At 35.6% G+C, this 12,777-nt stretch overlaps 2 protein-coding genes and 2 pseudogenes across 2 annotated transcripts in view; 3 read left to right on the top strand and 1 right to left on the bottom strand.

Annotated features, from left to right (window-relative positions):
• LOC137640616 (PDF receptor-like) overlaps positions 1–12,777 on the top strand; it is a 540,716-nt gene that overhangs the window by 62,664 nt on the left and 465,275 nt on the right. The window lies entirely within an intron of this gene.
• LOC137641200 (NADH-ubiquinone oxidoreductase chain 2-like) lies at positions 1,749–2,954 on the bottom strand (annotated as a pseudogene).
• LOC137641540 (NADH-ubiquinone oxidoreductase chain 1-like) lies at positions 4,957–7,291 on the top strand. The gene is given in 1 exon segment (XM_068374192.1): positions 4,957–7,291. A coding segment is annotated over 1 exon segment (816 nt). The 5' UTR covers positions 4,957–6,391; the 3' UTR covers positions 7,208–7,291.
• On the top strand, positions 9,211–12,614 carry LOC137641538 (NADH-ubiquinone oxidoreductase chain 5-like; annotated as a pseudogene).

The following is a 12,777-nucleotide window of genomic DNA, read 5'->3' as shown; positions in this document are numbered from 1 at the left end:
GGCTAGTCCCCCTAATATTAGGTGCCCCAGACATGGCTTTCCCCCGAATAAATAATATAAGATTTTGACTCCTACCTCCCGCATTAACTCTCTTACTATCGAGAGGTATAGTTGAAAGAGGAGTTGGAACAGGTTGGACTGTATACCCGCCCCTAGCCAGAGGTCTTGGTCACCCAGGAGCTTCAGTAGATTTAGGTATTTTTTCTCTCCACTTAGCGGGAGTGTCTTCCATTTTAGGAGCAGTAAATTTTATTACTACAGTAATTAACATGCGAGCTCCAGGCATAACGATAGACCGAACCCCTCTTTTCGTATGAGCCGTGTTTTTAACGGCAATTCTACTACTTCTATCTCTCCCAGTCTTAGCTGGAGCTATTACAATGCTATTAACAGACCGAAATCTAAATACATCTTTCTTTGACCCCGCCGGAGGTGGAGACCCAATTCTTTATCAACATTTATTTTGATTTTTTGGACATCCAGAAGTTTACATCTTAATTCTACCTGCTTTCGGAAGTGGGTTTTTAATAGTGTGGGGTGAAGAGAGAGGCCCGTGAAGAGAGGAAATCAGTGGGCAATCCCTGCAAAAATACCAAAGACAGCTCCTATTGAGAGAACATAGTGGAAGTGGGCTACTACATAATAGGTGTCGTGGAGAATAATATCAATAGATGAGTTGGCTAAGACTACTCCTGTTAAGCCTCCTATCGTAAATAGGAAGATAAATCCTAGTGCTCAAATAAGGGAGGGCCTGTATGTAAACTGGGTTCCGTGTAGTGTTGCTATTCATCTGAAAATTTTAATTCCTGTAGGGACAGCAATGATCATCGTAGCAGAAGTAAAGTAGGCTCGTGTGTCAACGTCCATACCCACTGTAAACATGTGGTGAGCTCAAACTACAAAGCCTAGAACTCCAATTGCTATTATGGCGTAGATCATTCCTAGTGTACCGAAAGATTCATTTTTACCTGCTTCTTGTCTTACAATGTGTGAGATTATACCGAAAGCAGGTAGAATTAAGATGTAAACTTCTGGATGTCCAAAAAATCAAAATAAATGTTGATAAAGAATTGGGTCTCCACCTCCGGCGGGGTCAAAGAAAGATGTATTTAGATTTCGGTCTGTTAATAGCATTGTAATAGCTCCAGCTAAGACTGGGAGAGATAGAAGTAGTAGAATTGCCGTTAAAAACACGGCTCATACGAAAAGAGGGGTTCGGTCTATCGTTATGCCTGGAGCTCGCATGTTAATTACTGTAGTAATAAAATTTACTGCTCCTAAAATGGAAGACACTCCCGCTAAGTGGAGAGAAAAAATACCTAAATCTACTGAAGCTCCTGGGTGACCAAGACCTCTGGCTAGGGGCGGGTATACAGTCCAACCTGTTCCAACTCCTCTTTCAACTATACCTCTCGATAGTAAGAGAGTTAATGCGGGAGGTAGGAGTCAAAATCTTATATTATTTATTCGGGGGAAAGCCATGTCTGGGGCACCTAATATTAGGGGGACTAGCCAATTTCCGAATCCTCCAATCATGATAGGCATGACTATAAAGAAAATTATAATAAAAGCATGGGCTGTCACGATTACATTGTAGATTTGATCATTTCCAATAAGAGTGCCTGGTTGACCTAATTCAGCTCGAATTAGAATTCTAAGAGAAGTTCCTACTATCCCTGCCCAGGCTCCAAAAATGAAATATAGGGTGCCAATGTCTTTATGATTTGTGGAAAAAAGTCATCGTTGCGTGAGTAAGTGGCTGATAAAGGCAATAAACTGTAAATTTATTTATGAGAGTACTTCTCCTTACTTAGGCTTTGTAGTGTAATTAAAACGTCAGGCTGCAATCCTGAAAATGTAGACATACCTGAGCTTAGGGTTTAAGGGACTTAACTCTTATTGGGAACTTTGAAGGCTTCTAGTTTATTTAACTTAAAACCCTAAATAGGAATGAAAGTCATAAGTGGGAATAATATTGGTATGAAATTAATTAGCCTAATTTTAGCTGGTCCTTGGTCAGTGGGTGTTAGATTCCGTCTGGTTTTGGGAGATGAAAGGGTGATGGAAGTAATCGCTAACCGGACATAATAAAAGAGAGTGATTAGGGCAGTTATTGTTAAAATAGCAGTTCATGTAAAGAATTGTTGATCAATTAATGTTGTAATAACCATTATTTTAGGTAGAAATCCTAGGAATGGAGGTAGGCCTCCTAGGGAAAATAAGGATAAAAAAACCATTATTTTATTAAAATGGGGGATTGAAATATTAGCAAGCTGTTTGATGTGAAAAGTTTGATTGTAGTTAAGGGGGATAACAAGTGAGAAAGAAATAATGGTGTATGTAAAAATGTAGTGCACTCATAAGTTGGTACTGGAAGATATGGCGGCCAGCATTCAGGCCATATGATTAATAGAAGAGAATGCTATTAGTTTGCGAAGTAAAGTTTGGTTTAAACCACCTAGTCCGCCTATTAGGGCTGATAAGATTGAAACTCTAATTAGTATGATTCTAAGCTGATCACAGAGAATGTAGGAGGTTAGGATAAGGGGGGCGATTTTTTGGAAAGTTATAAGGATAATGCAGTTTGACCATGACATTCCTTGTATGATAGTTGGAAGTCAAAAGTGAAGGGGAGCTGCAGCTATCTTTAGCATTAAGGAGCAAAAAATAAGAATTTTAGGTGTAAAAGGGAATACAAGTAAGATAGTAACACTTGCAAGAAGAGTTGCGGAGCCTAAGGCTTGGATCAAGAAGTACTTAAATGCTGCTTCTGAGGAAAAACTATTATGTTTTGTGGCAATCAGAGGAATAAATGAAAGAAGATTTAATTCAAGCCCTAGTCAGGCTATGAACCAGGAAGAGGCCGAGATAGAGATAACAGTTCCTGCTACTAATGTGGACGAAAATATAAGTATTTCAGGAGAAAGAATAGGTATTGAAAGGAGAATAATTCTTCATAGACGGGGTATGAGCCCATAAGCTTAACTTAGCTTATCTTTTCTGTCTATGTTTTAGTGTAGAGGCACATGAAGTTTTGATCTTCAAGGGAATGGTGTGACTCCATTAAATGTAATTTGTTGGGTTAAAGGGTGAGTGGGATAATAGCAGAAAGGCTAACTTTCATAATCCGCCCTATCAAGACGACCTTTTTATCAAGCATGCTATTAATGTAAAATCATAAACGTTTTTGTTTTGTATTCAAAAGAAAAAATTCTTTTATAAAATATAGAAATTAAAATTTTGTTTTTTTTTTACCCTAAAACACAAATTTTTTGTTGCACTTCTTTTAGGAATCCTTTTGGGGGCTGGGTTTTTATTTTAAATGTTATAGATTTTAACAATAACGGGCAGGACAAGAGTGGGGGGGTAAAAACGCCGTTTTTGGAAAGAGTATATAATTTTAAACTTATTTTATTAAGATAAGAAATTATAAGAACTTATTAGTATACATTTAATTAATTATTAAATTTAATGATATATATATTTCTCTGTTCTCTTACAAGTAGAGGGATTCTCTCTAGCTCAACTTAGAAGAGAATTCCTCTAGACCTAAGAGAACAGAGAAATACTTCTTAAATTGAGATATACTCACATTTAATTAAATTATTATTCATTTAAATATTTATATTTAAAGCTTTAATTGTATATAATTGCTTAGTATATTATAATCCGATAATTGAATCTAATTCATCTTAAATTCTTAATAAAGGAATATATTTAAATTATAATTTTATAAATCAAGATTTTTATTAAAATCTTAAGTTAGTTATAAAATATCAAGCTTAATTGTAATTACAATTAAGCTTGATATCTAATAATAAATAATTTTTAAAAATATATGTGTTAAATTATTTAATATATTATATAGTATACATACAACGTGATAAAAAATTCTCTTTTTAATTCATTAAAAAGAGAATTCTTTATTGAAAGTAAATATAATAGTAATTTTATAATGAGTGGGGTTTTTTTTTCGAAAGAAAGCTATTCTTTTCAGGGGTCATCTTAAAAATTATTATTTTAATGTAATAACAATATGTCTAAAATTCTAGTTTTGTTCTTTATTTAATTATTTTGATATAAATAAGTATAAATATATGTTTTTTATAAAAGTTTGATCCTTGCTTTTCTCTTTATTATAAGAATGACGTTACATGAAAGTTAATGCGAGAGTGATTAAAAATAAAGTTTTTTAATTAGTTCTCAGTACATAGTTTTGGTGCTAAGTTAATACTTGACCCAGTAATTCTTTAATTTCAGGCTAAATTTGTGCCAGCAGCCGCGGTTAGACTAAAAAGTGAAAATAAAGATAAAAAGATATTAGTTAAAATAGAAATTTTAAAAATTTAAGATCATGGGCTTAAGGGGTGAAATCTATATACTTATTAGTGATGTGTTGTTTTTAAGATTTATTTTAAAACTATCGAAATTTAGATTTAAACCAGGATTAGATACCCTGTTATACTAAAATGAAACATAATTACGCTTGAGTAGTAAAAAGTTATGATCTCGAAACTTAGAGGATTTGGCGGTATTTAACTCTAGTTAGAGGAACCTGCTCTGTAAACGATATGCCACGAATTATCTTACTTTATCTTGTATCCAGTTTGTATACCTCCATTACAAGTAATATTTTTAAATATTTTCTGAGATAGAAAGCTTCTAATATATTAGGTCAAGGTGCAGCTAATGGTAAAGTAGCTGTGGGTTACAATATGTTATACATTTATGGATAAGTATTATGAAATTATGCTTTGAAATTGGATTTAATTGTATTCTTAAAATAATAAGTTAAGATGATAATAGCTCTAAAATATGTACACATCGCCCGTCGCTCTCATTATAAGGTGAGATAAGTCGTAACATAGTGGTTGTATTGGAAGATGCATCTGGAAGTATAAGTCGTAGCTAAATTTAAGTGCTCCAGTTACGTTGGAGTGATTACCTGATAGGTACTTCTTAATAAGAAAATCTTATTTTTATTAAAAGGATCTTTAATATTTTCATAAAAAATTAATAAGTTTTTTTTTAAAGTATCACTGAGAAATTGATGTTTAAGATTATAGTCTATTAGTACTGAAAAGGAAAGTGTTATTTGCAGGAAAGCAAAGTTTTATTTTTGTACCTTTTGTATCAGGGTCTAACAAAATTAGCTGTGAAATTATAGAAATCTCGAAATAAAAAGAGCTAGGGGGTTTATTTTTTCTTCGTAGTAAAGAGGTTAGTAAGTTCTTTCTAGTAATGATATGTTAGTCGCTTTTTATATATCTAGTTTTTGGTTAAAAAAATTTAATTTTGCTTTTTTTTTAAATTGAATTAAAAATAGAGAATAGGAGGTAAGAGCTTCTTATTCCAGTTTTGCTAGAATGATTTTATTACGTTGTTAAGTGGGCTTAAAATCAGTCATCTTATTATAACGTTCAAGTAAATCTACTATAGAATTTAATTTATATGTTTCTGTTGATTTTAACTAAAAATATCAATTAACAAATCCTTGTTAGTTAAAATGTTTATATAAGTATAATTATAGTTTAAAAGTAAAATGAAATTAGATTAAATTTTTAATCGATTTTAGATGTTTAAAAGGAACTCGGCAAATATAATCTTTACCTGTTTATCAAAAACATGGCTGTGTGGTTTATTAGTATAGAGTCTAGCCTGCCCACTGAGTTTTTAAAGGGCTGCGGTAATTTGACCGTGCAAAGGTAGCATAATCAATAGTCTTTTAATTGAAGGCTTGAATGAACGGCTGGATAAAAGAGAAGCTGTCTTTTTTTCAAGTTAGAATTTGACTTTTAAGTGAAAAGGCTTAAATTAACTAAGGGGACGATAAGACCCTATAAAACTTAATAAAAGGTTAATTTTAACTATGAATTGTATTTAAAAGTTGTGAAATTCTCTTTTTATTTTGTTGGGGCGACATTGATATAAGCTGTAACTGTCTTGATAATAAAATAGTTATCACTATAAGCTGATCCTTTTTTAGGGATAATAAGTATAAGTTACTTTAGGGATAACAGCGTAATTTTTTCTGAGAGTTCTTATCGAAGAAAGTAGTTGCGACCTCGATGTTGAATTAAAATTTCATGCAGGTGTAGCCGCTTGCCGTGTGGGTCTGTTCGACCTTTAAAATTTTACATGATTTGAGTTCAAACCGGTGTGAGCCAGGTTGGTTTCTATCTTTTATCAATTTAATTTAAGTCTTAGTACGAAAGGATTGGGCTTTTGAGAGTTTCTTTTTTCTAGATGAAGTATAATATTACTTTGGCAGATTTATGCGTCGGATTTAGAATCCGTTTAAATAGTGTCGAGACTATAGGTAATAGTAAGTCTATGTAAACTTGCTGTGATAGTTTTAGTAAAATTTATTAGGTATTTAATTCTTTTAATTATGGTTTTAGTGGCAGTGGCATTTTTTACCTTGTTAGAGCGGAAAATCTTAGGCTATATTCAAGTTCGGAAAGGACCTAATAAGGTGGGTTACATGGGGCTGTTACAGCCGTTCGCTGACGCGGTTAAGTTATTCACTAAAGAACAAACTTTTCCTACTCTAAGAAATTTTGTTCCTTATTATCTGTCTCCTATTTTTAGTTTATTTATTTCTTTAGCTATTTGGGTAGTTATGCCTTATGAGACAGGTTTTTTTAGATTTGAGTTTGGGGTCTTGTTTTTTTTATGTTGTATAAGTGCTGGGGTTTATTCTGCCATGGGGGCGGGCTGAGCTTCTAATTCAAAGTATTCACTTTTGGGCTGTCTGCGGGCAGTTGCACAGACTATTTCTTACGAAGTAAGTCTGGCTTTGATTCTCTTAAGATTGTTATTTTTAGTGGGGGGGTTGGACTTGAATATATTCGAGAGTTATCAGCGATACTCCTGGTTCATGTTGGTAGCTGGGCCTTTAGGGTTCCTCTGGTTCGTTTCTTGTCTAGCAGAGAGTAACCGAACACCTTTTGATTTTGCAGAGGGGGAGTCAGAGCTTGTCTCGGGGTTTAATACAGAGTATAGGGGCGGGGGATTTGCTTTAATTTTCATGGCAGAATATGCTAGGATTCTTTTTTTAAGTACATTGTTTAGGATTCTATTCTTGGGGGGAAATTTGGTGTCGATTGGATTTTACTTGAAAGTGGTCTTTATTGGTTTCCTTTTTGTCTGGGTCCGGGGGTCCCTTCCTCGTTATCGTTACGATAAACTGATGTATTTGACCTGAAAGACGTTTTTACCTATTTCTTTAAATTATTGTCTGTTTTTCAGGGGAGCTAGAATTTTATGTTACGTAATTTTAATATAGCTTGCCCTGAATTAAGGATAAACCTAGATTATTAGAAGATTCGAACTTCTTTAAGATGCTTTCAAAACATCTACTTTCCTAAAAGTTAAATAATCAGTCTATTAGCTTATCTCAAATAAGTAGTGTAAGGGGGTTGATAAGATAAAATAAAAAGTACGCTCCTGTGAGGATCTGTCCTGTAAGGATATAAGGGTCTTCTACAGGTCGTGCTCCAATTCATGTTAAGAGGACGACAATAGTGACAAGGGTTCAGAATATGAACTGATTGAGCGGGTAGAAAGACAGTCTTCGGAATTTTGCTTTGTGAGTAAATGGGAGTACAAATAAGATTGCTACTGATATGACAAGAGCAATTACTCCTCCAAGCTTATTAGGAATCGACCGCAGGATTGCGTAGGCGAAGAGAAAATATCATTCAGGTTGAATGTGTGCTGGGGTGACAAGGGGGTTGGCAGGGATAAAGTTATCTGGGTCTCCTAGTAGGTAGGGGTTTAAAAGAGTGAGAAGGATTAAAGCTATTAATATAACTATAAATCCAACAATGTCTTTAAATGAAAAATATGGGTGAAAAGGTACCTTTTCTAGTTGACTGGAGACTCCTAGGGGGTTGTTAGAGCCAGTTTGGTGGAGAAATAGAATGTGGACTATTGTAGCTGCTGCCACGATAAAGGGGAGAAGAAAGTGGAAAGTAAAGAATCGAGTGAGTGTGGCGTTATGGACAGCGAATCCTCCTCAGATCCACTGAACAAGGTCAGTGCCTAAAAAAGGAATAGCAGATATTAGATTGGTAATAACAGTCGCTCCTCAAAAAGATATTTGTCCTCAGGGTAAGACATAACCTAAGAAGGCGGTAGCCATTACTAAGAATAGAATGATAACTCCTACTGATCAGGTGTGCATGTAAAGGAAGGAGCCGTAGTAGATTCCTCGTCCGATGTGCCTGTATAAACAGATAAAGAAAAAAGAAGCTCCATTTGCATGGGTAGTTCGAAGCAGCCAACCATAATTGACATCTCGGCAAATATGCGCTACACTAGAGAAGGCGAGTGTAATATCGGCAGTATAGTGTATAGCTAAAAAGAGACCAGTTGCGATTTGGACTACTAAACAAAGTCCTAATAGGGACCCGAAGTTTCAAAGTGTAGAGATGTTAGCTGGAGTGGGGAGGTCAACTAAAGCTCCGTTAGCGATGCTGAATAGTGGGTGGGATTTCCGGATTGGGGCTGCCATTAGGAGAGGCGAAGTGGGCCAAAGAATCTTGATCTTAATTTAACAATAATTACTAGAGATAGGAGGAGATATAGGATGATCACTGCCGTTAAGTTGGCAGAGGTGGGGTTATATATACTATTTAATTTAAATTGGGTAGATGTAATTTCTTGGGGGGACCAGAAAAAAAGATGTTTCAAGAGTTTCTTTGTTAGGTAGAATTAGAGTTTCAGAGAAAAGTAGGACAGGGATAGTTAGAAGGGGTAACAAAAGGATAATAGTAAGTTTAAAGTTAATTTTAAATATTTCGTTGGAGGCCAGGGAGGCTACGTAAATAAATAGTACTAAAGTAGCTCCTAGAAAAATTAAAAATAAGATATAAGAGAATCATCTTATTCCTGAGATGAGAGTAGCTGTGTTACAAACTAGAATAGTTTGCATGATTAGCGCTAGGCCACTGGCTAGGGGGTGGGTCAGGAAGGAGAAGCAAAAAGCTATCGATAAGAGTCTTAGGGATAAAAAAATAAGTGTTGATATCCAGGGGTGAGACCTGAGCTTCAAGAATAAAAATTCATTTACGGCTTACAAGACCATTGTTTTATTTAAACTATTGAAGCTATCAGGAAGTAGTTTAAGCAAAATATTAGTTTTGGGGACTGAAGATAGGGGTGAACTTTCTTTCTGAAGTGCTAATGGTAATCTTGAGGCTTTGAGTTTGTATTCCTTTGGTAAGGTTGTGTTGTGGGGCTCTGGCATTTGTGATGAAGCGAAAACATCTTTTAAATTTATTATTAAGTTTAGAGTTTATTATGGTTAGTATTTTTTGGTTTATGCTTAGGGTAGTAGGGTTTTTAGGGGGAGATTCCTTTTTTTTGATATTTTTTTTAACTTTGGCCGCTTGTGAGGGGGCCCTTGGTTTGGCTTTGTTGGTTTCTATTGTTCGTAGACATGGAAGGGATAATTTCAATAGGTTCAGAATTTTAGGATGTTAAAGTTTGTTTTTATAGTTTTATTAATAACCTTGTGTTCCAATAGTTGGTTGTCTGTTCAGCTTTCTCTTTTTTTAGGTAGTTTATTGTTTAGTGTGCTCTGTTTAAGGGGGTTTGGGGAGTTTCAATACGGCTGAAGTTTAGGGGTTGACTGGATCGGTTATTTATTGATCTTACTTAGGTTTTGAATCTTGGCGTTGGCTTTGGGGGCCAGGGAAGGAGTTAAACGAGGTTTCACTTTTAGGGGGGTGTTTTTAATTGTTAACTTATTTTTATTGTTATCCTTAATTTTGACTTTTTCATGTTTAGACTATTTGTTGTTTTATATTTGTTTCGAGAGTTCTTTAGTTCCTACTATAATTTTAATCCTAGGCTGGGGCTATCAGCCCGAGCGGCTGCAAGCCGGTGTTTATATGTTATTTTATACTTTATTCGGGTCTCTTCCTTTGTTGATCTCTTTTTTAAGATTGTACAACTTGGGCGGCACCATAGTAATAAGTTTAAGGGAATGTCCGGAGTTAGAGTTTAGTTTAAGCTTGATTTGGTATGTTGCAAGGGTGGTAGCTTTTGTAGTAAAGTTACCCATGTATTTAGTTCATCTATGGCTCCCCAAGGCGCATGTAGAAGCCCCTGTGGCTGGTTCCATAATTTTAGCTGGGGTCCTACTTAAGCTAGGAGGCTACGGGTTGATTCGTGTTTGTCCTCTTTTTTCTAAGGTGGGAGTTAGTCTTAGTTGAGTTTGAATTAGTTTGGGTTTAGTGGGTGGTATTATTGTGAGTTTGATTTGCTTACGTCAGGGAGATATAAAATCTTTGATTGCTTATTCTTCTGTTGCTCATATGGGCTTAGTTTTATGCGGGCTGATACTTTGCAGCTGGTGGGGGGTTTGCGGGGCAGTAGCCGTGATAGTTGGTCACGGCCTGTGTTCTTCGGGGCTTTTTTGCTTGGCAAATGTAAGATATGAGCGGCTGGGAAGGCGAAGTCTATTTATCAGAAAGGGGCTTTTAAGGTTTATACCTACTTTATGTCTTTGGTGGTTTGCTTTAAGGGTGGGAAATATGGCGGCCCCTCCGACTTTAAATTTATTAGGAGAAGTTAGTCTAATTGTTGGGGTCATTTCGTGGTCGTCTTGAGCCGGTTTGGGGGTGATCTTTTTATCTTTTTTAAGGGCAGCTTATACTCTTTATCTTTTTTCTTTGAGTCAGCACGGTAAATACTTTAGATCTGTTTTTTCTTGTTGTTCTGGCGAAGTTCGAGAGTATTTAGTGTTAATACTTCACTGGTTGCCCTTGAATATTTTAATTCTAGTGGGGTACATGTTTGTTACCTAATTCAAAGCTTGAATAGTTTAAGAAAAAAATATTGGTTTGTGGGGCCAAAGATATAATATTTATTTTGAGCAGTGTTATGAAATATTAAAATAGCTGAGAGAAGAATAGTTTTTCTTTTAGGAGTGGCAGTTTGGGGGATTTGATCTTCGCTAGGGCTTTTGAAGTCTGGTTGTAGTTATTTTATAGAGTGGGAGTTGGTTAGTTTAAACGGGGTGAGAATTGAAATGTCTTTAATTTTTGATTGAATATCTCTTATGTTTTTATCTTTTGTCTGCTTAATTTCTTCTATAGTATTATATTATAGGGGAGGTTATATGAGGGGGGATAGAAATATGAACCGGTTTTTATACATTGTACTTGGCTTTGTAGCGTCGATGCTGATGTTAATTTTAAGGCCTAATTTAGTGAGGATTTTGTTGGGGTGAGATGGTCTTGGTTTAGTGTCTTATGCCCTAGTAATTTATTACCAGAACGAAAAGTCAGCTGCTGCCGGGATGTTAACGGCGCTATCTAACCGGGTGGGAGATGTTGCTATTTTGTTGGGTATTGCTTTTATGGTGGACTTGGGGGGTTGAAATTTCCTATTTTATGTTGGGGGAAGATCTTTAGAAAATAGTTTGGTGCTTTGGTTGGTTGTTATTGCTGCGATAACTAAAAGAGCTCAGATTCCATTCTCAGCTTGGCTACCAGCTGCAATGGCAGCTCCTACGCCTGTATCAGCTTTAGTGCACTCTTCTACTTTAGTAACGGCGGGGGTATATTTATTGATTCGGTTTAGGCCCAGATTAACTGGCACTTTGATTAGAGACATTTTATTGTTAATTGGTTGCACTACGATGTTCATGGCTGGCTTGGGTGCTAATTTCGAGACGGATTTAAAGAAAATTATTGCCTTGTCTACTTTAAGGCAATTGGGGGTAATAGTAAGAATTCTTAGTTTAGGTGGTGCTATGTTAGCTTTTTTTCATTTATTGACGCATGCTTTGTTCAAGGCTCTCTTATTCATGTGTGCTGGTTCTATCATTCATAACGTTGGGGGTACTCAAGATATTCGAAATATGGGGAATCTGGTTGGCAGTCTTCCTTTGAGAGTTATGTGTATCAACTTAGCCAATTTATCTTTGTGCGGGATTCCTTTTTTAGCCGGATTTTACTCTAAAGACTTGATTTTAGAAGTGGCATTCATGGGGCCATTAAATGTAATTTGTTTGTTAATATATTGACTGGCAACGGGCTTGACAGTATGCTATAGGTTCCGACTTGTTTATTACAGTTTGAGTGGCTCTTGGAATTTGAGTTGCTGTTCTTGCGTAAGAGACGAGGATACTTTGATAAGAACACCGATGAGAGTGCTCAGGCTGGGTGCAGTCATAAGTGGGGCAGCTCTTTCTTGGCTGATTTTTCCTGCTTGTTATATAATTTGTTTAACCCCTGTCTTTAAATTGTCTGTGTTATTTGTAACTTTAGTCGGGGGGACTATCGGGTATGTACTTAATTTAGTTTCTGAAAGTTGTAATTTGAAATCTTTAGGGTCTTATCATAAGACTGTGTTCTTTGGTTCTATATGATTTTTGCCTTTTTTATCCACCTTGGGGGTGGTTCCTGGGGGATTATCTCTTGGAGGACTTTTTCACCAAATTAGAGATAGGGGGTGATCAGAATATTACGGGGGCCAGGGAATTTATTTTAATTTAAGGGGGCTTAGGCAAGTTCTGCAAGTAATCCAAGAAAATAGGATTAAAATTTACTTATTGGTGATATTAGTTTGAATGGTGGGGCTATCTTTAATAATTTAAACCCGGGTAGACTTATAAAGAGCATTACATTGAAGCTGTAAAGGAGGTATTCTTACCCCTGGGTGTTTTTAAAAGGAGTGTACCTTTAGTTCTACAATGAAAATGTAGTGTGTTTATTACACTATAATAACAGAGATAAAGACAGAGTTAAACTGCCTGAGAGT

This window comes from Palaemon carinicauda, chromosome 5, assembly GCF_036898095.1.
Source record: "Palaemon carinicauda isolate YSFRI2023 chromosome 5, ASM3689809v2, whole genome shotgun sequence".
NCBI lineage: Eukaryota > Metazoa > Arthropoda > Malacostraca > Decapoda > Palaemonidae > Palaemon > Palaemon carinicauda.
The sequence above is the reverse complement of the archived record's forward strand: the minus strand, read 5'-3'. Positions and strand labels throughout refer to the sequence as shown.